At 42.1% G+C, this 27,052-nt stretch overlaps 2 protein-coding genes across 8 annotated transcripts in view; both read left to right on the top strand.

Moving 5' to 3' along the window:
* The window catches only part of hivep1 (HIVEP zinc finger 1), a 69,974-nt gene extending 59,271 nt beyond the window's left edge, over nt 1–10,703 (top strand). For all 7 annotated transcript variants that reach the window (XM_049603221.1, XM_049603219.1, XM_049603220.1 and 4 more), the window contains 6 exons: nt 148–5,963; nt 6,057–6,190; nt 6,314–6,489; nt 7,375–7,476; nt 8,181–8,707; nt 8,977–10,703. In XM_049603221.1, coding sequence (XP_049459178.1) covers nt 148–5,963; nt 6,057–6,190; nt 6,314–6,489; nt 7,375–7,476; nt 8,181–8,707; nt 8,977–10,101 — 7,880 coding nt within the window. In that variant the 3' untranslated portion in view covers nt 10,102–10,703. The remainder of the gene's footprint in view (nt 1–147; nt 5,964–6,056; nt 6,191–6,313; nt 6,490–7,374; nt 7,477–8,180; nt 8,708–8,976) is intronic.
* A 4,985-nt stretch (nt 10,704–15,688) lies between these two features.
* edn1 (endothelin 1) lies at nt 15,689–18,728 on the top strand. The gene is made up of 5 exons (XM_049603233.1): nt 15,689–16,013; nt 16,263–16,413; nt 16,678–16,827; nt 17,053–17,157; nt 17,750–18,728. Exons 1-5 carry the CDS (start codon nt 15,953–15,955, stop codon nt 17,886–17,888), a joined length of 606 nt encoding a protein of 201 aa, XP_049459190.1. The 5' UTR covers nt 15,689–15,952; the 3' UTR covers nt 17,889–18,728.
* The last annotated feature ends 8,324 nt before the right edge of the window (nt 18,729–27,052 follow it).

The raw sequence follows: 27,052 nt of genomic DNA, 5'->3' as shown, positions 1-27,052 counted from the left end.
TTTAACAGTGCAGCACAGGAAAGAGACTTCATTTTCTCAGAGGGGACTTTAGAGCTCACTCTGCCCATATGGTATGTGAGTGCTGGGAAAAGTTTGGAGAAAGATGGTGTTGTATTAACTGTGCTTTTCTGTCTCTTTCTCCCATAGGGATATCTGAAAGCAGTCGGAGAAATGCAGATAACATAAAAGGCCTGAAGAGGAAAAAGGTTGTTGCAGAGAATCGGCTAGAGAAAATTCCTAAATCTCCGGTGAAGAAGCCTCTGCAGTTAAAAATATCTGAAACTGCACTCCACGGAGCATCGGCCACGAAAACTACACCTTCTTCCTGCTGCTCCTCGGCCAACAGTCCTTCTCACAATCCTTCAGCATCACCCATTGGGAAAATAGACCCACAGTATGCTCAACCAGTTACAGCATCCCCTCACAAGGGGTCACCTTCCTCCGATGCTGAAAGGCTGAAGCAGGAAGAAACATCTTCTAGACCGCCATCCATTGAGCCCACTGATGGTGAGGAGGGCTCGTTGAGTAAAGCATCACAGCCCAAAGACAGCAAGAGCCGAGACCCCAGCTTTGAGGGAGACCCTTACCACAGCAGTGCTCCGCTTGATGTTTTACTCAAGGCCATGGAGCCTGACTTTAGTACACTGGCTGAGAGGAAAAACTCCTTGCAGGTCACAGCCATTGGAAAACCAGCCTCCACCCTTAATGCTCAATCTAGTGGTGAATTAACAACAATGCCAGCTGTCAATGTTGGTCTCCAGAACCAACCTTCCCATATGCAGACTTATTATATTGACAAGCAAGGAAACTTTATAGGCATTGCAGCACCTCTACAGGGAAATGTGCAGACGTCTCCACAGGGCACAGCCATGCAGTCCTCTCCGCTCGCTACACAGCATTTTATGCCTGTTGCTTCAAATCCAGAAAAGCCCAGCTTGCACATGAGCTTTAACACTGGACCATCCACTATAACCCATGCACCTGTTCCCTCAGGCTCCAACGCTTTGCCACAAAGCCAACCACCAGTCGTGCACACATGCCAGTCCCTCTCAGCAAGTGTTCCCAGCACCATTCAGGTCCCAGTTACACCTGGCAGCAACCAAGTTCAGATGACCACTGTAATGAACTTTGGTGCTGATCAGGTTTCAAAGGACCAAAAGCCTAAGAAGCCCGGAAAGTACGTCTGTGAATACTGCAGCCGGGCGTGTGCAAAACCCAGCGTACTGCTCAAACACATCAGGTCTCACACAGGAGAAAGGCCGTACCCCTGTGTTACTTGTGGCTTCTCTTTCAAAACCAAGAGCAACTTGTACAAGCACAAGAAGTCACACGCTCATGCTATAAAACTGGGTCTCATTGCACGCTCTGAATCTGGAGGTGGATCGCTCTCTCAAGAATCTGACAAAGCCGCAGGAACGCATTCAGAGGCGGAGGAGAGCGGTGACAGTGACGAGGATGGTAGCACTGCAGACTTGGACCCAGACTCATCACAGAGCAGTGTGGCAGCTTTGTCTGAAAATAGTTTACAGTGTGCAGGTACAACCCAAGCAAGTCAAGTGGAAGTGGACTCATCAGGTGTGTTTGAGTCCGTTAAACCAGCCCCAGGTCAGAGGGCGCATGAGCCCAAAGTGACAGCTGCACTTCCAAAAGTCGTTGTATACCCGGTTAATGTCTCCCCTCTGAGGGCAGATAGTCCAAGAGTCACATGTGCAGCACCTGAGCAAGCGGCTGCACAACGGCAACGAGAGTTTCAGACTGCCAGCATGAGATCAAGCCTCACACTCCTCTCGTCTCTGAAAGAGGTGGATGGGACAAATCCCTCACTAGATACTGTGAGTGAGGATGAAGACCAGCAGTGCAAGTCTCCACTGTTAGGCGGACATGCTCAGCTTCAGAGGCAACAAGCAACAGACTTTTCTCAACAGCAGCAGGTCAAGTGTCTACTTAGCCCCCGCAGTTTGGGAAGTACAGATTCTGGCTACTTCTCACGTTCTGAAAGTGCTGACCAGGCAATGAGTCCACCCAGCCCATTCGTTAAGATAACTCCACCAGTGGACATTGACGTCGCTAAGAACACCCTTCCCACCCTTCCCACTGTCCCTCCTGTGGTTGCCACAGTAATGCATGTAGCAGCTGAGCAGAAGCCACGAACCACAGACGGACAGATGCGTCCACCATTAGAAGCCAAGGCACTCTCTCTGGAAGAGCGGATTTCAAAGTTGATATCTGATAATGAGGCAGTAGTTGACAACAAGCAGCTGGACAGTGTGAAGCCAAGGAGGACATCTCTCTCAAGGAGAGGTAGCATAGACTCCCCAAAGTCATACATATTTAAAGACTCTTTTCAGTTTGATCTTAAACCAATGGGAAGAAGGTCAAGTTCCAGCTCAGACATCCCCAAGTCCCCGTTCACTCCTACAGATAAATCAAAGCCAGTATTTCTTCTCTCTGTACCTTCTCAATATCCGCCAATGGATTGTTTGCCAATAACAAGAAGTAACTCTATGCCTACTACACCAGGACACTCTGCTCTTCCTCTTAATGTTCCCCCTCTCCCCCACCCTCTGCGAATCTGCCAGTCATTTGATGACAAAATTAGTTCGTTTAATGATGATGTCTTTTCATCCGCCCCATCGACCCCAAATCCAGCGATACATTCTCGAATGTTGGTCAGACAAGCAGCGGTGGAGGACTTTACCACAAGTGAGGGGCATGGCCTCCCTACTGTTCGTTCCATGGATGAGGGCTATCATGGTCAGAGCAGTTCCACAGAGCTGATGCAAAGGAGTAGATCTTTTGAGCACAGCCAGGACAGAAACAGAAAGCCTCAGCAGAACAAAGGCACAATGTATGAGTGTGAAACATGTCGCAATCGGTACAGAAAGTTAGAAAATTTTGAAACTCACAAGAAGTTTTATTGCTCTGAGCTTCATGGTCCAAAAAACAAGCCAAACACAGTTAAAGAAACTGATCAAGATGTGTTTCACGTTAACATAATGCAGCCCATAGCACCCAGATCAACTAGTGGCTCAGGAATACTTGATCAACAGACATCAATTAGGAAGAGAAGGAAAATGAAAAGTGTTGGAGATGAGGATGATCAGTCTCCTACTGACACCATTCCACCTTGTTCGGTTAGTTTTGAGCTACCAACAGCTCTGGCAAGTCGGACATTCACTCAGCATGCTGTAATAGTAGACATACAGCCCAAAAACAACCAGACAAAGCTACCTCAGATTCAGCTTGTAGCAAGAGGTATTAATACTTCAGACTCCAGATTGTCACCGATACGAGAGACCCAGATCAGCACCTCCAGTAAAGGAGACTTGCAACGGCAAGGCAGTGGTACTTCAGTCATCAGACACACCAACTCTCTCAGCAGACCCAATTCATTTGAGACCGACTCTATCGACAGGGCCTCTCCTGTGGATATTTTAGAGAAGGATTGCCTCAACAAGCTCAAAACAGATGCAATAGCAAATGTCTCGGCTGACAGCTACCATGAAAAAATGTCCAAACCCAAGAGTGCTGACTATGGAAAACAAAGGAAGGAACAATGCACTGATGGATCAGTAGCAGCAGCTGGTGAAAACACCACTCCCGTCCATCAGTCTCGTCTGGTTCGTCAAAATAACATCCAAGTTCCTGAGATTTTGGTCACGGAAGAGCCTGACAGAGAACATGAAACACAGACTACTGAGCCAGCAGATAAGCCTGCAGATCAGTTCAGCTGGCCTCAGAGAAGTGAGAGTTTGTCCAAGTTACCAGCAGAGAAACTTCCACCAAAAAAGAAAAGAATTCGTCTTGCTCAAATGGACCATTCCTCGGGTGAATCCAGTTTTGAGTCCAGCCTCTCGCGAAGCCTCAGCAGGGACAGTAGTCTTTCTCGATGTTCCAGCATCTCAGCCTCATTTGACAGAGACGAGCCATCCAGGTCCGAGAGTCCCTCTAGGGGGGAGTGTGTCAGCAAAATTCCAGAGCCTCAAGGGTTGCCAACAGCCTTCAACACCCTCGGTGTGCCTGGAATGATGAGGCGTGCCGCATCTGAACAGATCACATGTACTCAACCCTCCGTGGAGATTTCATGTGACTACCGTAGCAAGTCCTTTGACTGTGGCAATGTATCTCCCAGCAGATCTCTGTCACCTGCTGGCCAGCCAAAAATTGGACATATCTCCCAAGTTGCCCAGGTGCCACTTATCGAAAGGAGACGGGGGCCATTAGTTCGCCAAATGTCTTTAAAGATAGGGCCCGAGAGTCAGCAGCCTGTTCGGAAAGCTGTCATACCGCTAGATAAACCTCCCATTACAAATGTAAGCTCCTTAACTCAGAATAGATCCCAGCAGATTCATATTGCCAATAGACGCACCATGGCTCAGCCTTTTATCCTGCATACTGGAGAAGCACCCTTGCAAAAGAATGAGCAAATGGTGCAAAGCATTAATTTGGGTAGCCCAGCTCAGCAGCCTCAAGTCTATGGCCTTCCACACCCTTGGCATCAAACATCAAGGGTTCAAATATGCCAAAAGATACAACAACCGCTGAGCCAGATCTTAGTTTGCCGCGAGAATGTCCAAAACAAACAAGCCGACTCTGAAGAAAAGAAATGTTTTGTGCCCAAATACCAACTGCAGTGTCCCGCTCTGAGAGCAAGCCAAACATTTTCATTCTCCAGCACACAGGGGACTCAGATAGCCTTGCCAGTTTTAACAATACCTATTGCCAATCCAATATTGAGTGTTTCAAAATCGTCAGATGTACTCCAAAATGTATATGTTGGTCAACCCAGTCAACAGGCCTCTGAGATCAAGACACAGACTGTTGTTTTGTCAGGTGAACAGCAAAGGGACCCTTTTGATCAGGCCCAAGCAGGTACTACACCACTGCCACAGATCCTCATAACTCATGAGCAGATGCACCCTGCCCCCTCTGTGTCCAATAAAAATAGCCACTCATCCACTCACAGTGTAGAGAGTGATGCTCATGCTGTACCAACTGCAAAGAAGGACAGGCCTCCAACTCAAACAGTGAGCACTCATAACAATACTGGAGAACGAGCACCTTCTCTTGGGTCATTACATTGCACACAGAAACTGGCATCAGTAACTCTTTGCCCACAGCAGGAACCCACTGCCTCAAGTAAACGGATGCTGTCACCTGCCAACAGCTTGGACATCTACATGGAAAAGCACCAGAAACGAGCAAAGGATGAGCATGGTGTGGCCTGTCTAACTGATGGCAGGTCAGTCAATTATCTTAATTCCAAGATGTCAGAGGTCACCCGACAGCGGAAGCTAACACTTGTTAGGCAGGTTTGCACAACTGAGCCGGTAGACAGTCCCATTGAAACTGAGGCCCCACCTCTGCCACAGGTCAAAACAGATGGTGAGAAGGACTCACAGGCTACTGATGATGTTAAGCCTATGTCACCTGACAGTACTGGGCTGAATAAAGACACAAGCACTGTTATACACGAGGAGGCCGGCCCTGCACTGAATACTACACCTGGCAGCCAGGGCACTTCCATGCCAGCTCATAACACTTTGAAGCCCCAAGAGAAAGCTGAGGAACAGAGATGGACACCTGCCAAATCTCCGCTTAGACCTTCCGGTTTCCATGGTGGTCAGGTAAAACTGACCACATCTGTGTCTGTGGTTAACACCAAAGACAGTCATCGCCTGTCTTTCCCCAGCCTGAAGACTACCACCACCTTCACATGGTGTTTCTTGATGAAGAGGAAATCTCTTCATGTTCCACAGACTGACCTGAAGACTTCTGCATATGCTGTTTGGACAGTAAGCCCCAACAACCATAACCCACTCGGATTGCCCACCAAGGTGGTCATGTCTCTGTTCGACTCCAAGCAGAGCTCCAAGAAAATACACTACACCTCGGCCATAAGAACCAGTGGGAAATCTGACATCTTGTCTTACTCAGGCAAGCTGAAAGATGTCATGCCCAGGGTAAGAAATGCAAAGGTTTTTTTTGTTTTTTAATATATTGCTGCCTTCTTTTTAAACCAGATCAATAAATACATCAATCATTTCGCCCTGCAGGTGCCAATAACCCAGAAGTCTGCATCAGTTGAAACCAGAAGTAAAGTGCTACCAGAAACTCAGGCCAGCAATGAGTCAGACAAGGATGTGGCATCTAAAACAGAACCAAGACGGGTCAAAATATTCGATGGCGGGTACGATTTGTAAACGATTAATTCATTTTACATTATATTACAAATATAAATCTTATTTGCTTGGTTTTATGTGTTTGTCTTCCAATTTCCTGTGTTTTTGATGGTGCTATTTTGACCCCACAGATACAAATCTAATGAAGAGTATGTTTATGTACGTGGGCGTGGACGCGGTAAATACATCTGTGAGGAATGTGGGATCCGCTGCAAGAAGCCAAGCATGCTACGCAAACACATCCGCACCCACTCTGATGTCCGGCCATACCACTGTGTCCACTGCAACTTCTCCTTCAAGACAAAAGGTTAGAGCTTGGTAGTTTATCAGTGTTCAGTGCTACAAATCAAAAGCCACTGCACCTGTACTTCTGTACATATGCCATGATGTGATAGAGATGCTTTATCTTTATCTTTATGTGTTACATTGAATTCATGAGGAAAACTTTTTCTCACATGCCTCCACAATGAACAAAGAATCCAAAAAAGGCGAACATTCTTGATGAATTTATAGTGGTCCATGTTAACTGAATAAATGAGTTGTATTATTCTGCACTAGTTGTGTGAGAGTTTATAAATGGATGTTTTGCTTTTGTTAAACTCCCTTTTACTCTAATTCATCAATAATTTTCTCAGTTTTTGGATTCACTCTGGAAGCATTCGGGAAAAACTGTTTTCCCTAATTCAATGGGGTGTGTATTTGATAAACAAATGATCAATTTGTGGGTGAAAAATTCCTCTAGTGAACTGCACTATTTGTGGTGGTGGATTCATGTACACCATGACAATTATGGTACCACAATTTTAAATAAAATTATATTTGCAGACACTCATCTTACATCTGAACACACAATTTGTTTTCACCCAAATTTACATTTGAAACAATATATTTTAATAGCCTTGAACTGCCACAGTTCATCTTCATCCTTTTATAAAATTAAAGATGTTCTTTCACCATCTCTTAAACCAAGACAGTATGATTCACCCTTCTTCATCGAACTTGCCTACCCACGCCACACTGCAGAACAGTACTCGGTGTCAGAGCAACCCACGTTCACTTAAAAATGTCTTTATCAGTTACTCACCCTTTACATACAGCTTGCCCAAAGACCGCATTCTCTTACGTAAACTCCTTCTGTGCTATTGTTCGAGCTCTACCCACCCGCAAGACCTCACTGCCTCTCTTCTTGCAGGAAATCTGACCAAGCACATGAAATCCAAGGCCCACAGTAAGAAATGCATGGAGATGGGGGTTCCTGAGGGTCTCATTGAGGATCAAGATGCAGAGGACTCAGGTACAGTGCTTCACTGCACAGGCTTAGCCTAGAGGGAAAAACAGAAGGATTGCTGTGTGCTCAAAAGCTTAACAAACAAAATGAACTATTCTCTGTAAATTAAGGGTTTTATTTACCGTTAGAAAGTGACTTAATAGAGACAGGTCCTGTTTGCTTTGGTTTCAAACAACAGGATTGCCCTTCTTTAAATAGTTTTTTCTGTTCATGGCATGAGATATAAAACACAGATTGTCCCTGCTTGTGCTCTGTTGCTATGTCGATCAATAGCTTTGCCATGGTCTAATTAGAAATTCTAAATGCAGCTTCTTCCTCTGTTAACTCAAAGCGCATGTGGGCGGCATGCACAGCGTTTAGAAAGAGGAAATTGCTGCATCTAATTTTAGAAAAAAGAGAGAGAGAGGAGCTGCCTGAAAGCATTCTATGGTCCCAGTCTCTTAAGAGCATATTTGTTTTTCCTCCTCTGCCTGCGATGGAGCTCAGGGGCGTATGGTGGTCTAGGGCGTATAGCACTGCAGCACAAAACATCATTGAATGGTATTTATAGTGGTGGATTGTCTCTCTGTATGGAAGGAACTCGGGATCTTTAATGAATGAAAGTGGTTCAGTGCTACCAAAAAGTTTATATATTTTCATACCAGCTCTGATGACTCATATGTTCTGCAGAACACCAAGAATAGACTTCTTACTTATTCTCTCGTCTACAGGAGACCGGAGTCAGGTGAGCAGCGCTGATCGCCAAGATTCAGATGGTGATGACTCCGATGGCCCTGACGATGAGGAGAATGATGACAATGAGGAGGAAGAGGAGGACAGCCAGGCAGAGTCTGGCCTGTCCACCAACCCCTCTGTCTCTGCCAGCCCGCAGCATATCCCTTCCAAAGAGGCTGAAGTCCCCCCTAGCGCCCTCCTAGCCCAGATGTCAATCAGCTCAGTCTCCCTTCCTCTCTCCCAGCCTCCGGCTCCCCACACATCAGACTCAGAATCTGTCCCCATGATGAGCCCCGTATCCCTGAGCAAGCAGATATCCATCTCTGGGTCCTGCTGCAGCTCAGTGCCCCTCCCTTACTCTCCTCCGCCTGTTGCCACAACATCAGACTTCTACACCTCAGACACAGAGTCAGTGCATATGATGAGCCCAGTGTCGCCATGCAGGCAGATGTCCATCGACTACCCTGACTTTGATGTGCCCCCTAGTCCCCCAGTGCCAAGCAAGGGCTCCAAGCTAGGCCAGGTGAGACCCATGTATTCTCATTGTGTCTCTCTCCACCCCTCCCTGCCCTCCTCCTTTCTTTCCTATCCATACCCTTACTTTGAATCCTGCATGCGAGACACTTCCACAAAGCTCCTGTGATTGCACTTAAAAAGGTGAATAGTCTTATTGATTCTGATTAGGCTTGGTTAATTAATCCAAATACCATTTTACATTAGCCCTGTTTAAACCCTCAAGACTGTGCCACAATGAAGACGAAGAATAAGATTGATTTTTGTCTCTTTTCACAGGACATCTCATCGACGCCTCCTGCTGTGGCAACAAGTGAATCAGGCATACCAGTGGACCGGAGCACTCAGACTTCCTCTTACGCCTCTCAAGGTCTCATGCACTTTCCCCCACAGGGTCTATCCCAAACACCAGGAACAGAGACGCAGACACACCTGTTCAGTCACCTGCCTCTGCACTCCCAGCAGCCTTCTCGCTCCTCTTACAGCATGGTCCCAGTTGGGGGGATCCAGCTGGTGCCCGCTGGCCTGGCAGCTTACTCCACCTTTGTACCAATCCAAGCTGGCCCCGTGCAGCTCACTATCCCAGCAGTGAGCGTCATTCACAGAAACACGAGCCCGTTACCAGCTCCCAACACTCCCCCCCATCCGGAGGGGTTGCAAACCCAGCCACTTGTGGTCCAAGAACCAATCAGTAGTGTTGTTCCCTGCTTCCCCTTAGGGCAGGTCACTGGCCTGCAGGCTCAAACAATACAGCCAGTAGGTCTGGACACACTTAACCTCATGGGGCTGACCAACACAGGCCTGGCATCCACCCAGCTGCTGCCCCAGCAAGGGCTCACACTCAATGCCACCCTCGGGCTGCAGGTTCTTGCTGCCAACCCCACCTCCCAAAGCAGCACTGGCCCCCAGACACATGTCCCAGGTCTGCAGATAGTTAACATTGCCCTGCCTGCCATCATTCCTTCTCTCAGCCCGATCTCCACTCTAAGTCCTCTCCCTGGGTTCTCAGAGAGGCAGGGAAGCCCTGAAGCTCCGGGAGCACAGCCATCTCAAAGTGAACATGGGCTCGGTTCTTTGCGGAGCTGCATGCTGCCTGCTTCACCGCCCGCCCCTTTTAAGGTCAGCAGCTGTCCAGAAGTGACCTCAGGCAGCAGGGCTAGCCCCGGAGGTAGCAGCAGAGCAGAGCTCACACAGACTGAGAGGCAAGAAAGGGATAAATCTCCACAGCAGCATCAATCACCAGCTCCTGAGAACCGAGCAGAAAGTGCTCAGGAGTCACCAGTTGAGGGCGCTAGTGATTCAGCACCTCCACGACCTCCGCCAGTGACCAGCTGGCAGAAGGTACTTGATGACTATAATGAGGTATCCAGCGATGATGAAGACAGACTGGTCATTGCCACCTAAAAATACCCAAGTGGAAAGCTCTTCTTGTTCTCTTTTTGTAATTCTTGTCACTTTGTAAGACTGAAAACACTTTTCAGGGGTTTGTTTCATTGCAAATCACCTTTCAAAGCACAGATGCTGACATTCATATTGTATGTGCAATCATATGATAATTACAATAATGACCAATCATTTTATTTTTTACTTTTTGTCAGCTCCAGACAGTTTCTTTTTTTTTGTACATGTTGTATAGACAATTGTGCCTTTATGGAGTTTCTTGTTTAGGAACCTGTACATAATTCCTCATAAATTCAGTAGTTGCTTGTGTTTATTTCAAAAAATAGAAGTAAAGCGAGGCAGAAAAATGGAGGATATCAATTTTATTTTGGAGGATTTGTCATTCGTAAATTTATGGAAATATAAATGTTGTACTGGTATATGTACATTTCTATGGATTATGGGGCAATGTTTCTGTGTACAGATGTTGTGTTCAACTATTTATTATAATCCATCTAGTGCCCATTATGATTCATAAGTCCATAGTTATGTGCATTATGGTAGCTTTACATTGCTGTATCAATATTCTTAACTGTATCAGTAAAAATTTGTTTACAAACATTAAATTGGTGTCATTGTATTTTTATACAGTTTAACACTGGAACTGTATCATCATAACATACTTTAAAGATAGACTGAACATCTATTAGAGGATAGGTATTCATCCACACTCTATGGTAATAAAAAAGGAGTATGAATTCTTACGATCAGTGAATTAAATTGGTAAATACAACTATTGGAAGGGCAGTGAGAAGTGCAGTGAGCGTGTCACATTTAATATTGGATGCCACATTTTTCATATCAAAACATTATAATCTGACCTGCAGAAATTACTGGACAGACAATTGATTAGCAAAGTTTTGATATTTGATTAATTATTTTTACAAATCTTTTTAAGCAAATAAAAATGTCACAGTATAGTTTGTCATAAAAAAAACATACACAGCATAACATGTCAAAAAAATGTCCTAAAAATATCTTTGTCATAAAAATATGTCATAAAAAGTGTCACTATCTATAGTATAGTATGCTGTAATAAATGTCATAAACACTGACATGAGTATAACATGCCATAAAAATAAAAATAAAATAAATATATAAAAATAATCAAAAAATGTCTTACTGTAGTAAAACAAAAAGTCCTGAAAATGGCATTGTATAATATGTGAGAAAATTTTTCATGAAAATGTGTGACATGAATAAGTGTTGTAAAAAATAAATAAATAAACAAAGTCAGAGTGTGTCAAACATTTCAGTGGAAAATCATGAGAAAAGTCATAGTATTTTATGCCATAAAAATGTCACGGTATAGTATGGTCATAATATAGTACACAATGAAAAAAAAGTCCTAGTTTAGTATGTCATAAAAATCATATAATCAAAAATCGTATAAAACATAAATATGTCATCAAGTAGTGTGCAAAAAATATATATAAAATAAAAAGAAAAAAACATGGTATAGTAAGACCAGAAAATGTAAAGTATGTAATAAAAACTTCACAGTTAATTGTGTCATTAAAGTTTCATAAAAAAAAGTCATAGGATAGAATGCCATAAAAAAATCATAAAGATGTCAGTATGGTATGCCATAAAAATTTAATGAAAAATCATAGTCTAGCATGCCAAAAAAATACATAAATAAATGAATCACAGTAGAGTATGTCATTAAAAAATGATCATGAAAATGACAAAGTATAATATGCTAGAAAAAAAGTACATCATAAAAAAGTCATTGTACCATATGTCATAAAAAATCATAAAAATCTCACAGTATAGTAACAAAAAAACCCTTATTGTAAAGTTTGTCCAAAAAGTCATAGTGTGTTTATACTATAAAAAATGTCACGGTAGTATGTCAAAGAAATTCATTAAAAAAAAAGTCATGGTATAGAATATCACTAAAAGATCCATGACAAGTCATAGTATAGTATGCAAAAAAAAAAAAAAAAAAAGTTTAAATGCCATAAAATAATCCATAAAAATTCATTGTATAGTGTGTCATAAAATAATCCATAAAAAAATCATAGTAAAGTACGGGGGATAAAAATAGAAAATAAAATCATAGAACAGTGTGTCCAAAAATTAATGATATAATGTCATAAAAAAGTCATACTGTCAAAAGAAATCCTTAAAATGTCATAGTATGTTATATCATGAAAAATATCATAAAAGGTGACAGTATAGTACGTTATAAAATGTTATTAAAATTGTCATAACAGGAGCTACTGTACAGCAAAGATCACTGTAAATCCCCAGGAGACAGCTTTGAGATCCTCTCACCATTATGAGCATACCAATTACATTAAAAATCACCATTGACATGAGTGGTAACTGATTAATAGCCTAAATCAATATTATTTTACATCTACAATTAGAGTCATGGTGTCAGAGTACCAGGACCAAACATAGCAATCTGAAGAGGCTTTACAGTGATATCTCTCTTGTTCCATGCTATCCAGAAGGTGACTCATCCATCTACAGTACAGTACAGACCCCATCATGTTACCCCCTCCTCCTGCAGGCCTGAATGAAACCTGTGGGTGGAAGCCATAGCAAAGCAAACAGAGCCCCCTAGAGGTCATGATCTGCTAGTGCTGAGAAAACAAGATGCAGGCTGTGAAGTGAAGATGTGGCCACAACATCGACAACTCAGAAGAAATCTCTGTTGTTACACAACATCACAGCAGCTGCACAGTTCAGCTGGCTAAACTTTAACAAATCCTTCACTGTGATGCTGCTCTGCTGGGTTGTTTCTTTCTCCTCCTGTCATTTCCTGACCAGTGGAAAGTCTTAACACCAGCCTCTGATTAGGGGCCTCAGAGCTGCAGCATGTCAGGATACTTTACCTAAGAGTTTTCCACCAATGCACACGCACAAACAAGGTCAGTTTTCCACAGCTGCCTCACGGCATAGCGTCTCTGATTTAGGGAAATGAGGTAGCCCCTTGGTTTCCATAGTTTCTTACAATTGGTGGTGGAGGGAAACCATTAGATTAACATCCACTTGCATCATGTATGAACGGTTTCTTTCAGTTGTGGAGCACAAGGTACAGCAGGAGCCTATATTCATTGCTGATTACCTGTTGAAATGTTCAATCTGCAGCAAGAATCTTGCACAGAAAGGACTGGAGATAAAGATGTTTGCACTGGTTATATAATGCTGGGTGTAGTGTCCATTCCAAGATTTTAACCCTATAATACTATGAGCTTGGGGACAGACAGTGAAGTGCATATTTTAATGCCAACTCTCCAGTGCAGACAATGCAAAGCGAAAAATCGCCTTCTAGCAGGCAACTCCTTTGTCCTACAGAGTGGACTGGCTCTTAAAGTTCTTCAATATGCGCTGCTTTAGAATGGACTGGAATGTCTAACACTTACAGAACTTTTATTGTTGTAAGATTTGAGGTAAAACTAGTACAGTTTTTTTTAGTATATCTTCACTTTAGGACATATTTGATGTACATATTAAAGTATGGCACTCTGTTTACAAAGGCCAAGAATGACAGAAGACACCAGCTTGTTAAGTGCTAAGGAGCTCCAATCAGTAAAGTACATAAATGCTGTACTTAAGCACAATCAAGGACTTTAATTAAAATTTGACATTGCACCCCAAAAAAATACTGCACCAAAATCAATGTCAGACTGAGATAATAACAGCAGAATAATCTCAATATTTGTTGGTATGTTGAAAATACTTGAATATTTGTCTTTTTTAACAAATGGAAATTAGTGGAATATGATACAAACTGGCATGTAAAGGGTTAAAATTTAATCAAATAATGATTTAAATTAATTAAAAACAATTTAATTAAAAGAATGAAAGAAAAAAAAACCCGAGGAATTTTTCAAACATTTTTTAAAAAGTGACAAATGTCGCATTTGATCATTTACAGTCATAAGCAATCTAACTGAAGTGTTCTCCTAGGAGGGCACAAGGGTTAAAAAATCCTTAATTTACTCCTATGACTACAAAAAGGTCAAAGGTCACATATGTCAATTTTTTAAATTTTTTTTTGATCAATTCCTCCAGGTTTTTTTTTAGTTTCATTCTTTTTATTAAACTGACTTTCATTAATTTAAGGACTTCTATTTTATGCTACTTTATACTCTTACTCCACGACTACACAGATGCAAATATTGTCCTTTTTTAAAGATATTTTTTAGGGCATTTTTGCCTTTAATTGATAGGATAGTGAATTGTGAAGGGGAGAAACATGCAGCAAAGGGCCACAGGCTGGACTCGAACCTGGGCCGCTGCGGCAACAGCCTTGTACATGGGGCACCTGCTCTACCACTACACCACCGACGCCCCACAAATATTGAACTTTTTACTTCATAACTTTAGTTAAATTCTAGAACTAGATTAATGATATAAAACATAATCAACAATATCAATAAGACTTCACTGATCCCCAGGGGGGTAATTCACAAGCTACCCACTGGTATAAAGTAATATATAACTGGCATTTGAATTACAATTAGCCCCGTATTTACCAGCTGCAATACTGAAGTTATGCTTCCAAAATAATGCATCAATGAATATATGATTCTGAAAAGGACCACCCTGAAAAATAGTACCTTTACATTTGATAATTTAAGTTTGATGCTAATCGTTTTGTATATTTATTTATTTAAGTACGAAAATCTGAATACTACTTCCACCACTGAGGAAAACTAACAAAAGTTTTATAATTAAAACTTGTCACCAGAGCATCTCCACATTTTTGTATACTGGAGCATTTACAATGACAATGTCACAGTGACCCTGTTACTGAGAGCACTCTTTGCTTTCTTACTTGTCTTACATAAAGAATGTGCAGTTTAGGGCACTATCATTGTTTAGTGTATTCAACACACTTGTATTTAGAGTCTAATGTTGTCCTTGGTTTTAGTTCTATCTTATATTGTATTTTATCAGAATTATTTATGGCTATTAATTGTATTTTTTATCTTGCCTTTGTCCCATTTGTAATTGTAAATCAAGGAAACTGGTTTCCCTGGACAATTTCAAGACTATTGTAAATTTTACAGTAAATGACTCTCATTGTTATTGTCTGTTCTTGGTCTATTTTTGCCTCATTGTTATCTGCTCTTAGTGTTGATTCATCTTTGTATAGTTTTATCTTCCTTGCAAAAGAAGTTTTCTAAACTCAATGGGATCTTTTGAATAAAACAAACAAACTTGTGTGGTATGGCTGCTGACACTGCAACTTCTCATTGTGATTATTAAAGTACTTCACTGTCATCCTATACTTTCAATTCATGTGGTCTATTATACACATCATATAAAATCTTACCTCATCCCCAGCACTGCTTTAGTTCCCTCCATTAAAACAGGGGACTGACTCCTGTCGCTTGACTGCCACCTGCTGTCTCAGAGGTGCAACTCACCCACAGAGCCCAGCAAGAGCGCAGGCACAGGTCGCATTCAATCACCCGGCGTCTCCCCTTATCCACCTCCTCGGAACCAAGGCATCTCAAAGTCCTCCGCTTGGTCTGCGCGGCTGCTTATCAGCGGCCGACTACTGGCAAACATCATTGTCTGGGTAAAAGCCAAGGGACAAAAGTGTATGGCTGAGCAGGAGGAGGAGGAGGGGAGGTGGGAAGCGCTTGTATAAAGTCAAAAGGCTGCACATGTGGGGCCACACTGACACAGAGAGACTCCACACTGACGCCTCTGCGCTCCTGCGTGAATCTCTGAGGACGATCAGCGAAACATTGTGCCCAGGAGGGAAACACTGGATGGTTATTTGTCCACCTTTGGAGGATTATTAATTTTCTTGATTTATATTTTTGATTCACAAGAACCTGGAGAAATGGATGTATACATTTTGATTTCCGTGTTGTCAGTGATGCACTCCTGGATGTTGTGGACAGGTAACTTTGGCATGTTTAGTTACAGCTTTTTAACTTGTGCATGAACACTAATACACTTTAGGTGCACAATATAAGTACTATTTGAATTAGGCTACTTTAAGTAACATTTAAATTTGGATCATATCGATGCAACGCAGCAGAGTAAAACCATGCTGCACGCACCGTCGTCGGCTTTATGCAACTTTCTGCCACATGGTGTTGCATTAATAGCTGATTTGCAGTGTTTTGATGAAGATGATTTCATTACAGCGCTGTCAGCACCAGCTGGAGAGACACCCACTGTGCCCGCCGACACTCAGCGGCCCCATGTGCGGACCAAACGCTGCTCCTGCGCCACTTTCCTGGACAAGGAGTGCGTCTACTTCTGCCACCTGGACATCATCTGGGTCAACACACCTGAGTAAGTCAGCATTAATAGATTGAATACATTCTACAGAAGCCCAAGAGGAGAATGAGACATTTTATTTTGGGCAAAAACAAGTTAATTAATTTACTCATTTGAAGTATTGGATAGGTGTTACACGCTTACATTTTTAAATGCATTTAAGTGTTACTTTTAAAAGTAAAACAAGCAAACTTTAACGCTTATAGAGTCAGACAGTTCCCGTCCTGACTGATCATTTCAGATGATTGACTGTAATTTCTAACCCCTGTCCCTCTCCAGGCGCGTGGTCTCATACGGACTGGGCAACGCTCCCAGGACGAGGCGCGCAGTCGCGGACTCCATGGCAACGAGCAGCGGACCTCGCTGCCAGTGTCTCCGCCAAAACGACAACACGTGCAGAAACTTCTGCCGGCCGGAAAACCACCTCAGGTATGTCATTTACATTTCATAGCAACAAGCAATAACAATCATAAGCCGAAGATTAATCATATTTAATGTCAGTGATACCAGAGTCTATCATTTTGTGCGTGTCTCCACCACATGTGAGAACAAGTTCCGTGTCTTAAAATGCCCCCCGAGTGCATCGAGAGTCCTGTGAGATGAATAAATGAAACGTGATCCAGATACTCATGCTGTGTTTTTCTGTGCTCACAGGTATGAAACATCGCCAGAGACGGTGATCCGCTCCGCCGAGGGCGATGGTTGTGTTGGGGCGCAGTGCAAACACAAGCTGGCAGCCGACACGGGCAGGATTAAGAGGTAAGACAAACCGCTCACACTCAAGGAGGCTGAAAAACCTCCAAGTGTATTTGCAAAATAAATGGAGGTGGTAATTAGAACCACACGCAACAGTGAGGTCTTTTGTAGGGCAAAGTATATCAGAGTACATCATGCTTGCATGGTGAGCCTGGGAGATAAAAACAGTATGAAAGAGGAAGGAATTTCAGGATTTACCCTCAAGCAAAGAATTCCCTGTATATCAAAATGACTGAGCACCATGATAAATTCCTTAAAAGCTCATAAGATTGTATGGAATTCACCTGAAGTCAGCTGCATCTCTTAACTGTGAGAGTGGTAACAGAGCCACAGCTGCACTCATGTACCATCTTGTTTCAAACTCAAACACCTCTCCATATCTGCGGCGCTGTTTGTCTGCACTTTCTGACACATTAATAATTGTAAAAATAAACCTCAATCTGCCAAAAACCTCTTGAGAGTGTGTTCTGCATGACATTCAGCGGTTTAAATGTGACTGACTGACAGCTAAAATCCACCCAGCTAAGTTTACATTTTGCATAACCCTGAGAGATCATGGCTCGGATGTCTGATTGTTTTCTGTCTTTGTGTGCAGGATGACACACAGCAACAAGAAACGGGTGTCACCTCCAGCAATCAGGGCTGCTTTGAAGACCCGTCTGCTGCTGGAGAAGTGGAGGGTGAGACAGCACCACAGGGCGAGATCATGGGAGGGCGAGAGCACAGCCTCCTAAAGATGACAGATCACCTCCGCACCTTGTCACACACAGAGGGGGAAAAGGTTTCGTAAGCCCTTCTCTAAAGCCAATGGGCAGCCCTGTGGAAGACAACAGAGAGCCCCCAACAAGGATGGCAAACGTTGGCTTCATGGCTGCGGTGTCAGAGCATTCACAACTCTGCTTGGCTGCACTTCAGGCAAAGGAACGAGGTCACAGACAATATGGGGAGTTCAGGTGACAGGAGATAAGTCGAACAGTGGACTTGACCTCAGTCTGCAGAATCAAGGACATTTATTGATCCTGTAGGTGTCATGGTCAGACACTTTGGACTCAATCACCAATAGCATTTCATCTTACTGGAAGGATTTAACATAAATCCTCTGTTACAGAAAATACAAATCACTGCCGTATACGGGTGAAGGCAGTTCTGCTTATTATATTTCAAAACACCATTATACAGCTGCAAAAGCAGACTGTAAAACCTGTGTAGAAGGGATTATGTGCCTTGTGTCACTGCTTTACACAAGACACTTTCTCATTGACTGAAACTATTTACTGCATTTTACGTAACAGGTCGTCTCCTGTGTGCCAGGTCATTGTAGCTATGCAGTACCGTAGCTGCTGGGAGTTTTCCATGCTGATGTTATCACAGCTTTCTGAGCATTTATCATAATTTAATTTTTTTTCACTAAATATGTATGTTTGCTATTTATTTATTCTTTTTACGTTTTTGTATTTTGATGGCCACATTGGTCCGTCACATGTTTGGGTTTGCCGTTTCTATGAAATGTTTTGTCACCAAAGTGCCAAATTTTGGCCAAACTTAAATAAATTTTTACACTTATTTAAAATCAACTCCTTCATCTTTATTGTTTCATATGCTGTGCTGTGTTTTATCTGCTGTAAATTAGATCTTTGAAGCTACACTGACTTTAAAAAAAAAGCTGCATGTCACCATCTTAAAAGAGCTGTGTGAACATTATAGATTACTAGATTGCAACCAGCTGAAGCTTCTCCTGGTTAGGATTCATTCAGAGGTCATTGTTCAGGAGGTTTTTTACCACGGTCTGCAGATGTCTCTCTCCCTCCAAAACACACAGAGCAGGTAATTAAAGCTGGTAAAACACTGAATAAAGCAGTTTAACCTTACACTGTTTAGTATGTCGCACAAGGGCAGCTAGCCTAGCACCTTTTTTTTTCTTTGATAACTTAAGGTTGAGGCATTTAGGAAGTTTTTAGCAGGGGCCGAACTGTCTGCAGAGGTCTTTTCGTTTTAAAAAGAAATGGACCTGCTAATTTAAATTGCTAAAAACACAGAATGAAGCAGTTTCACGCTAAAATATAAGTGATCTTCTAACACTCTCATTGCATGGGGGCCGCTAACTAAAAAGGTGAATGGCCCTATCTAGAGCAATGGCATGGTTTGTCCATTCTGCACTACTATAGACACATGATGGTGTGAAAAGGTGTAGATATAAATAAGGTAACAGAAACATGATTGATATTTACAGGTGATTAATTCACTAAAGAAAACAGTTTTATTATTAATGTCCCAAAGGGCAAATTAGGTTGCAGCGGCACAGAGGCACAAAAACACACACATACAGCAGACAGCAGTTACCGAGCAGTATGCTAGCACACACCATGTTGATGTGGAAGACAATAAAGCAAATAGCAATAAAGCCCAGTTAACCCAGCCCTTTAATGTCTGTGCCAAACCGGCGTACACACGGCAATTTCTAAATCAGCTGCAAGTGGATTTAGGTTTCTTTCAACAGCTCAGATTTCAAACACTCATCCAGCAGGGTTTTTTTGTTTTCAGCTCTCTAATGATCTCCCTTCTTTTAAAATACTTCCAACCTGAGCTTTTCCAAACTCCTGATGAGTGACTCAGTGAAATCCAACAAAGCCTGAGTCACTGTTATGTTATTCTCTTTACTACCTGCCCTGGCCTCTCCGCTCACCTCTGACGATTACTGCAGATAAAGGCCATAATTTACAGCTGCTGTCCCTTAATCAGCCTTTACGGCTGTTCCTCTGGTGGCCTTTGCATCTGTTTGCTTCCCTAAATGAAACCAAACCTGCTGGCCCTGCCCTGCGCATATCCTTAATTCCATCTCGGCTCATAAATCAGCTTTGTTTTATTTGAGTAAATCATTCATCTAGCTAATTTTGCTGTTGTTGGAAAGAAAAGCCTGCAACACCTTTGCTGCAACTAAGAGAAATGCATTTTTGAGATGATATAATCAGTTTTTAAACACCCATAGACGTGCATGTAATCCTTCAATTCAGTGTCAGTGTAAAGATCGCCATTAAACAGGAATTTCAATGGACAGCAAAACAATGTCTTCCAAAAATCTGCTAATAAAACTCACCCGATAAGCATGGATTAGAAAATAAGACTTGGCTGAAACTCTTTGTGGTGTAATGATTAAAGGCTGTAGCTCTTAAAAGTTATTTCTACTGTCACAAGCACTTTTGCCAAGCAGAAATTAAAGCAGTGTGAGTGTGTTGCATCAATTTGTCAAATCTGCCCCCTTTATATCAGCTGTAAATATGATGAATGTCAAACAAGTTGTTCTTGGGTTCAGTTCAAACATTGGTGCACCTAAAAGTCGCTCCCATCACTCATCACACAGCTGCCTGAACTGGCAGCGGAGAACAATCCAATGCAAATTGGTTGAAAAGTCTTATCTAGCCAGCCCATTTAGCAAACAAATCCATGGTGGATTCTGTGCCTCGGGCTTACTGAAAGAAACACTGTGGTATCCTCCTGCGTGCAGAGTCCAATCAAAATAATACTGATGTCATATTTTCCGAGAAAGACCCACTTTTTTGTTTGCAAAGCAATTTTAAGACTTGCCCGCTGCAGGAGACAGTTACATCTGCAGAGACAGTCTGAAGACAACAGAGTTTTGACAACACACAAGAAATGTGTTGGGATGGATTTAATCACAGTGCAGGTAGAGTGTGCACTTTGCAGCCTAACAAACCTGTGAATGGAAGTACATCTGTGCTCCCCTGAGCTTGTAAAGGAAATGTTATTAAGTCAACAAGAAACCAGCATAATGCTTAACATTTTGTCCACAACATGTTACATAACAAGTGAAGCTAAGAGATAATAATCATGCCTTCCAATTCAATAATGCTCCATTACTACATTTCTCTACATGCATTTCACCAGAGGTATTTATTTCTTTACTTGAGTGAAAATGCCACAGAGGAAAACTAAGTATTTTGAGCAAAATGTACTTAAGTTTTCAGGTGTGTAAGATTTAAGGGGATATACTGGCAACATGAAATTCAATATAATGTTTTCTTCAGTGTCTAATCACCTGAAAATAAGCCTCTTTGTGTTTTTATCACCTTAGATGGGCTGCTTATATCTACATGGGGAGTGGGTCCTCTTCCACAGCATCTGCCATGTTGCACCGCCATGTCTCTACAGTAGCCCAGAATGGACAAATTAAACACTGGCAGCCCCTCTGCGATAAGAGTATTGTTTAAGCACTGATGTTAACATATGAAATATTGAGCTTATTGGAACTATTTTACATACTGTTAGGTCGTTTAATTGATAAAATACATGATCTATAATTTTATTAATTTTATCTATTTTTTTATGTAAAATCAGAATGTAAAAAACTACATCTCCCTCTGAAATGTAGTTGAGTAAAGGGATAAAGTGGAATTAAATAGAAAATTAAAGTGCAAGTACTTTGAAATTGCACTACTTGAGTAACTGTACTTAGTCGCTTTCCACTACTGACATTATTCTATTGAAAATCCATATCACGACAGCCCTTTTAACACACTGACTCCACAGTTTATCAGATCACCTTTATCAAAATGAGTGCTGCATGTTTGCTTCTATGACTTCTTTCACTCATATCTTCAAAACCATTGCCATACGCCTGACGTCATGAACCAGCCATTGCTTTATTAAGCTTTCAGTTCTGCAGGAGCATTGCTAAAAAGGAGATGCCTTGATGTACCTGCACATTGAAGAGGTTAACAGCACGTGGACCGGCCTGGGACCAAACACAATGGTACTTACCCTCTAAAGTATGCAGCTCTATGCAAGGAACTCCCCTGAGACATTAGCTTTTGGCATAACTCATTAGTCTATTGAATAGAGCCAGCGCTAACATAATACCCCATTACACAGCAAGGAATCTCCTCGACTCGACAGGAATTCTTGAGCTCAGGAGCCAAACAATAGGACTCTGTGCAAAGAACGTCTGGGCGGGGCGGACTGGCCTCGAGTTCTGACGTCTGATCAACGCCCGACTTTTACCTATACACACCCTGTTTTCCAACTAACTCTTCCAGCTGTGCCAAAGCATCTCACGAAACACTTTTGCAGCATGACCAGCGGGGATTAATTACTGCAGTAGGATGAGTCAAACTGGGGATTTGGCTGAAAGGGTCACCAGGAGTCAGCTGAATGACTGAACACCATGAGAAATCTGTCAGGGAGCTTTACTTGAGGGGTTAGGGTTGGTTTTGGGGGGGGGGTTGCCTTTTTAGAGTCTAGCTTTGCATGAGACAGTCAAGATTGGCAGCTCCAGTGAGTCTCCTTTGTGGTTGAATTTGATTTGTCATCACATCTGGGCGAGAGGGGATGACACACTTCTCGGAGAGCTGATTATGGGAATCTGCAGGTATCGCTCAGCACTTTGTCTGCCTGTAATCCCACTCTCTGTCAAAACCCAACCCAGCTACTCCCTGCCTGCCTGCAAGGAGCACAACACAAACTGAAAAGCATTACAGGATATATCCCTGAGATATTCAAAAAATGCTTTGCTGGCAGACATGAATGCCAGGATGAGTCCTGTCTGCAGTTTTATGCCCCTGCTCTTCCCTGGGTTTATTCAACATTACTGTAGTTTGGAATCAAAGAGAGTGGGGGGCCCTGTCACCCATTGCTTATGTGCACATTTGGAGGGAATGTTCAGTATGCAAAGAATTATACACCAAGTTTTAGGAACAGGTCCCAGTTAAGTCCAAAATTACCTCAGTCAAAGTCGGGGACGATGAAAAACACATATTCCATAGATTCAAATATACACATATTACATAACAAATATATACACTTGGTGCAGACAGATGATAAATGGATGGTGAAATATGCATTTATTTGGCACTTGAAGTAATAATTTGCATTTTTGTTGAAGTGGTTAACAGGTGTTTGTCTTAAAGCATTCCAGATGGAGTTATTCACACTGTCGAACGTTCATCAACTGATGAGATAAAGCCTGCAGGCATGCTGTGTACAAGTACAGTTTAAGTCCAGTTAAAGCTTTAAACCAGCATAATTAACTTCAAAGAGTCACAGTTTCAGTTATTTTTGGTCATGCTAGCAGCACTGCTTGAGGGATGGTAATGTCAGTCAGTCAGTCAGTGCCCCAGTTTGGTCCTAAAACATCTCAACAACTTGCCTGGCTTCAGACCTTTGAGTCTGCCCACTCCGCTGAGTTCAAGTTGACTGATTCCTCCAGCATCGTGGCATGCAACAGTGGTTTCCTAGTTGAAATAAAAAATGACCAATCAGTGGCAAAGGTAGGACTAATGGCACTGGAACCAATAAGGAGCAACAATAACCCTGGTGACCCCTATAGACAAGATAAACACTGCTTTCAAGCCGGTTTTAAATCAGCATGTCTTCTCAATATCATCAGATATTGTAGTTTGTTTTTACTTCATTCCGCTCCACAGGTATGTTGGCATGGCTGCACTTCAGTGTGGACTTGATGCCAGACAGATATATTGGTCTTAAGTTACTGGTTGGGGAAAATCAAGTCCCCCTCCCACATGAAAACCAGTTAGAGTGGACTCAATGTCAGACTGACCATGGAAATTAAATCGAACAAGTCAACAATTCTGGCTGATATCAGGTAACTCAGTGAGTACTGGATGGATTGCCAGTTTGTGCAGACATTCATGGTCCTCAGAGGATGACCTCTCTTTAAGCAACACCAGGAGGTGGACATTTGATGTTCAAAGTGAAATGTCTTGACCACTTCTGGATGGATTTTCATTAGAATTACGACACATAGTACTCAGGATCTCCAGAGGATGAACTGTAACAATGTCGGTGACCCTCTGTCTCTATCAAGCCAAGTTTTTTTCTCATTCAGTGAAATATCTCAGCATCTTCTGAACTGATAGGCACAATATTTGGTGCAGGCATTCAAGGTTCCCAGATTATGTATCAATGATATTGGTGATCCTGAAATTGGTTACTGAAATATGCCAGCAATAACTGCACATGAAATATTGTTCAGAAATTCATGTTCCCCTCAGGATGAATTATGATAAATCTGATCCCTTGACCTTCCCTTTAGTGTGATCAGATTTTGGTTTGTGACAAAATATATGCTTAAGTTATGGCATTCCCATCTGCCTTAGCTGTACTTTGTGCTTATTGCTGATATGCTAATGTTAGCATGCTAAAAGTTTATGGTAAACATTCTAAGTGCTCAACACCAGCATATTGGTATTGTTATTGTTAGCATGTAAGCATTGAGCTCAAAGCGCCTTTGTATCTAAATAGAGCCTCACAGGCCTTGTAGCATTGCTGTAGACTCTTCAGGCGTTTTCATATTATGTGCGATTGATTCATAACATTCCCAAGTACAACTGGCCCACAACTGATGCGCTTGCAAAAAAGTGTCGGTGATGAACCTGTTTTTGTGGAACATTTGCATGTAGGGAGGCAAGCACTGTCATTAAAATGGCTCTGAGAAGGAAAATGCCACTTAGAACATTAACAGTTGCTTGTCACTGTGGGATTCAACTTTTATTAATAAAACAGGCAAACAAAATGTGATAATCTGTGTCCTTGAGGTGAAGTATTACTATACCTAAGCTCTAGAGGAGCTCACTGATGATTTGCTGGCTGTACGTGGCTCTAGCAGAACATTTTTACAACGACAGCACAGAAGCTTGTGTTTAGTGGAACAGATCAATACATTAGTGAAGTCAGTGTTACTGGCACATGCCACTGCTGGAGTTAAAAGATGCGGCAAATACTCTCCAAATGTCTGATTGTACAACCCAAATCTTTGTCAAAACATGCCATTTTCAGGGTGTAAGTTGTTGGCTCAGAGGTTGTTGTTGCTGTTGTTGTTGTTTCCCGTAGCGATGGGAAATTGGAAACGATAACACCCAGATAGCGAAAGGAAGGGATAATCAGCGGCCCAATGGCAGGCTTATAGCCACAATCCACTCTGGGCTGCACTGCTGTTTGATATAGAGGCATTAGTGTCAAACTGAGACTGTTTCATAATTGGTTAAAATCTCCATGTTGTGGCGTTAAATAGCAGTCCTACTCTCTGTTTTGGTACAGTTGGAGTTCACACCTGATGCGTACCATACCAGAGTATAAATGAACCATACCAGACCACGTTTTCAAATGATCAGCATACCGTCCCAAGGGGTGACTATGGGGTCAAGTGTTTTTGGATCAGGACCCAGGTCCCTGATGTGACAGTCTTGCTTCCTGAAGCTTTATTCTACACAGAATCAAACTGTTGCAAGGTTATTTTAGTCCAAGGAGAATGTGCAACTTCAGCCTGAGGTTTTTGACCCATATTTTTCTCATTGTTCTGATTGCTCTGAAAGTGCTGATATACTGGACCAAGAATAAATATTACACTATCTGAGAAAACACTCCACTCAGCCACAGACGGATATCAATCTGCTCTGGGTTTCCAAAGATAACTTCAAAGAAAAACACAAAGTAATGGGGACACTCACTTACAGCAGCACGCATGGTAACACATGTTATTAAGAGTGTTTCTGTTTGTTTTGCTCTCCTTTATCACTGTGTTTGTTTACATTGCTAGGCAGGTGGAGATGTAGCTCTTCTTCAGTCACTCTCTTTTTTTCTTGCTCGGTCTCTCAACACATGATGAAAATCCCCTCTGAAGGATATGTAAGGTGAATGGTGATAGACACTGATGGTGTGTATGAAGCCTTTTCCTTTGTGTCTAAATCTCTTCAGAAAGAGACGTTTCATCAGAGATCACTGACATTATCTCATAATTCATTTGTTAATGCATGTAAAATATCAAAGCCTTGCATCAGTCTTTAGAAGCAGTGGGTTTGAAACAACAAAAACTTTTTAGTGTGTTGAGTTATTCAAGCGATTTTTATCTGGAGCAGCTTATCCATCAGTACACAAAGTGTTTCGTAACACAAAGCCAACGATGCTATAGGTTACTGCGTACAGTGCAGTGGTAAACTGCTTCAGTTGTCAACATGTTGGGAAGAAAGAAAACAATCCTTGTTTTTCAAACTCAATTTTTTTTTTTTTTTTTTTTTTTTTTTTTTACAGATGATCAAATAGGTCCCACCCTGGACATAACGTGTAACTGTAACTGCACCAGAGTTTGAGTTTCACAGCTGAGGGAATAATTTAATGCAATTTAAAATACAGTCCAGTGCAGACTCAGGCACTATTGTCATTTTAACATTTATGTTTTTGTTTATACAAATGAGATATAATGTGTACAAGTACATTTAAGGGGTGCTGGTATTTGTGTTTTTAACCCTTAGACAGCTGTTTCTCACTGTGTCCAGTATTCATGCTAAGCTAAGCTAACCATCTGCTGGCTCCAGCTTCAGCTCCAGCTTCAGTGTACCAATATGAGAGTGGTATTGAACGTCTCATCTAACTCTCGACAAGAAAGTAATTTCCAAAATGTCAATTTACTTCAACTACTGTCATATTCACCAGCCACAACAACGCCATGACAACAAGTATTGTTTTCAAGTTGTGAGTCTGTGCGTGTGTGGTTTTCAAGATGGTGTGGTCTGAGGTAGGGGGCAGGAAGTAGGAGTTAGGAAGTAGGGAAGGGGCCATTGCCCACCTACTTTACACCCCTGGCTCAAGTTCATTTTAATGCTGTCGTCAAATGGGGTCCTGTTTATCGTATTCACGAGACAAACATATGAATACACCCTCTTGTGGTATTCACAATGTTGTAAATGGAAATTTTCTGAAAGCTTCAAGTTCACAAGTTGTGACTTGTTTGCTTATGTTTTAAGAAAGGGCAGAAGCTGTGGAAGTTCATTTTTTGGTGGATATTAAGCTAATATATTTTAGTTGTATAGTTTTTCTTTGCAATTTTTAAATATGTCTGTGTAAAATGTTGATATTCCCAACAGCTTCA

The sequence above is a fragment of the Epinephelus fuscoguttatus genome, linkage group LG17, assembly GCF_011397635.1.
Source record: "Epinephelus fuscoguttatus linkage group LG17, E.fuscoguttatus.final_Chr_v1".
NCBI classification, from domain to species: domain Eukaryota; kingdom Metazoa; phylum Chordata; class Actinopteri; order Perciformes; family Serranidae; genus Epinephelus; species Epinephelus fuscoguttatus.
This window is presented reverse-complemented; position numbering and strand designations above follow the sequence as displayed.

Coding starts and splice junctions, on each gene's coding strand:
- edn1 (XM_049603233.1), top strand. CDS start 15,953: ATGGATGTATACATTTTGATTTCCGTGTTGTCAGTGATGCACTCCTGG. Junction 16,414..16,677: donor ATCTGGGTCAACACACCTGA/GTAAGTCAGCAT, acceptor GTCCCTCTCCAG/GCGCGTGGTCTCATACGGAC. Junction 16,828..17,052: donor CGGCCGGAAAACCACCTCAG/GTATGTCATTTA, acceptor CTGTGCTCACAG/GTATGAAACATCGCCAGAGA.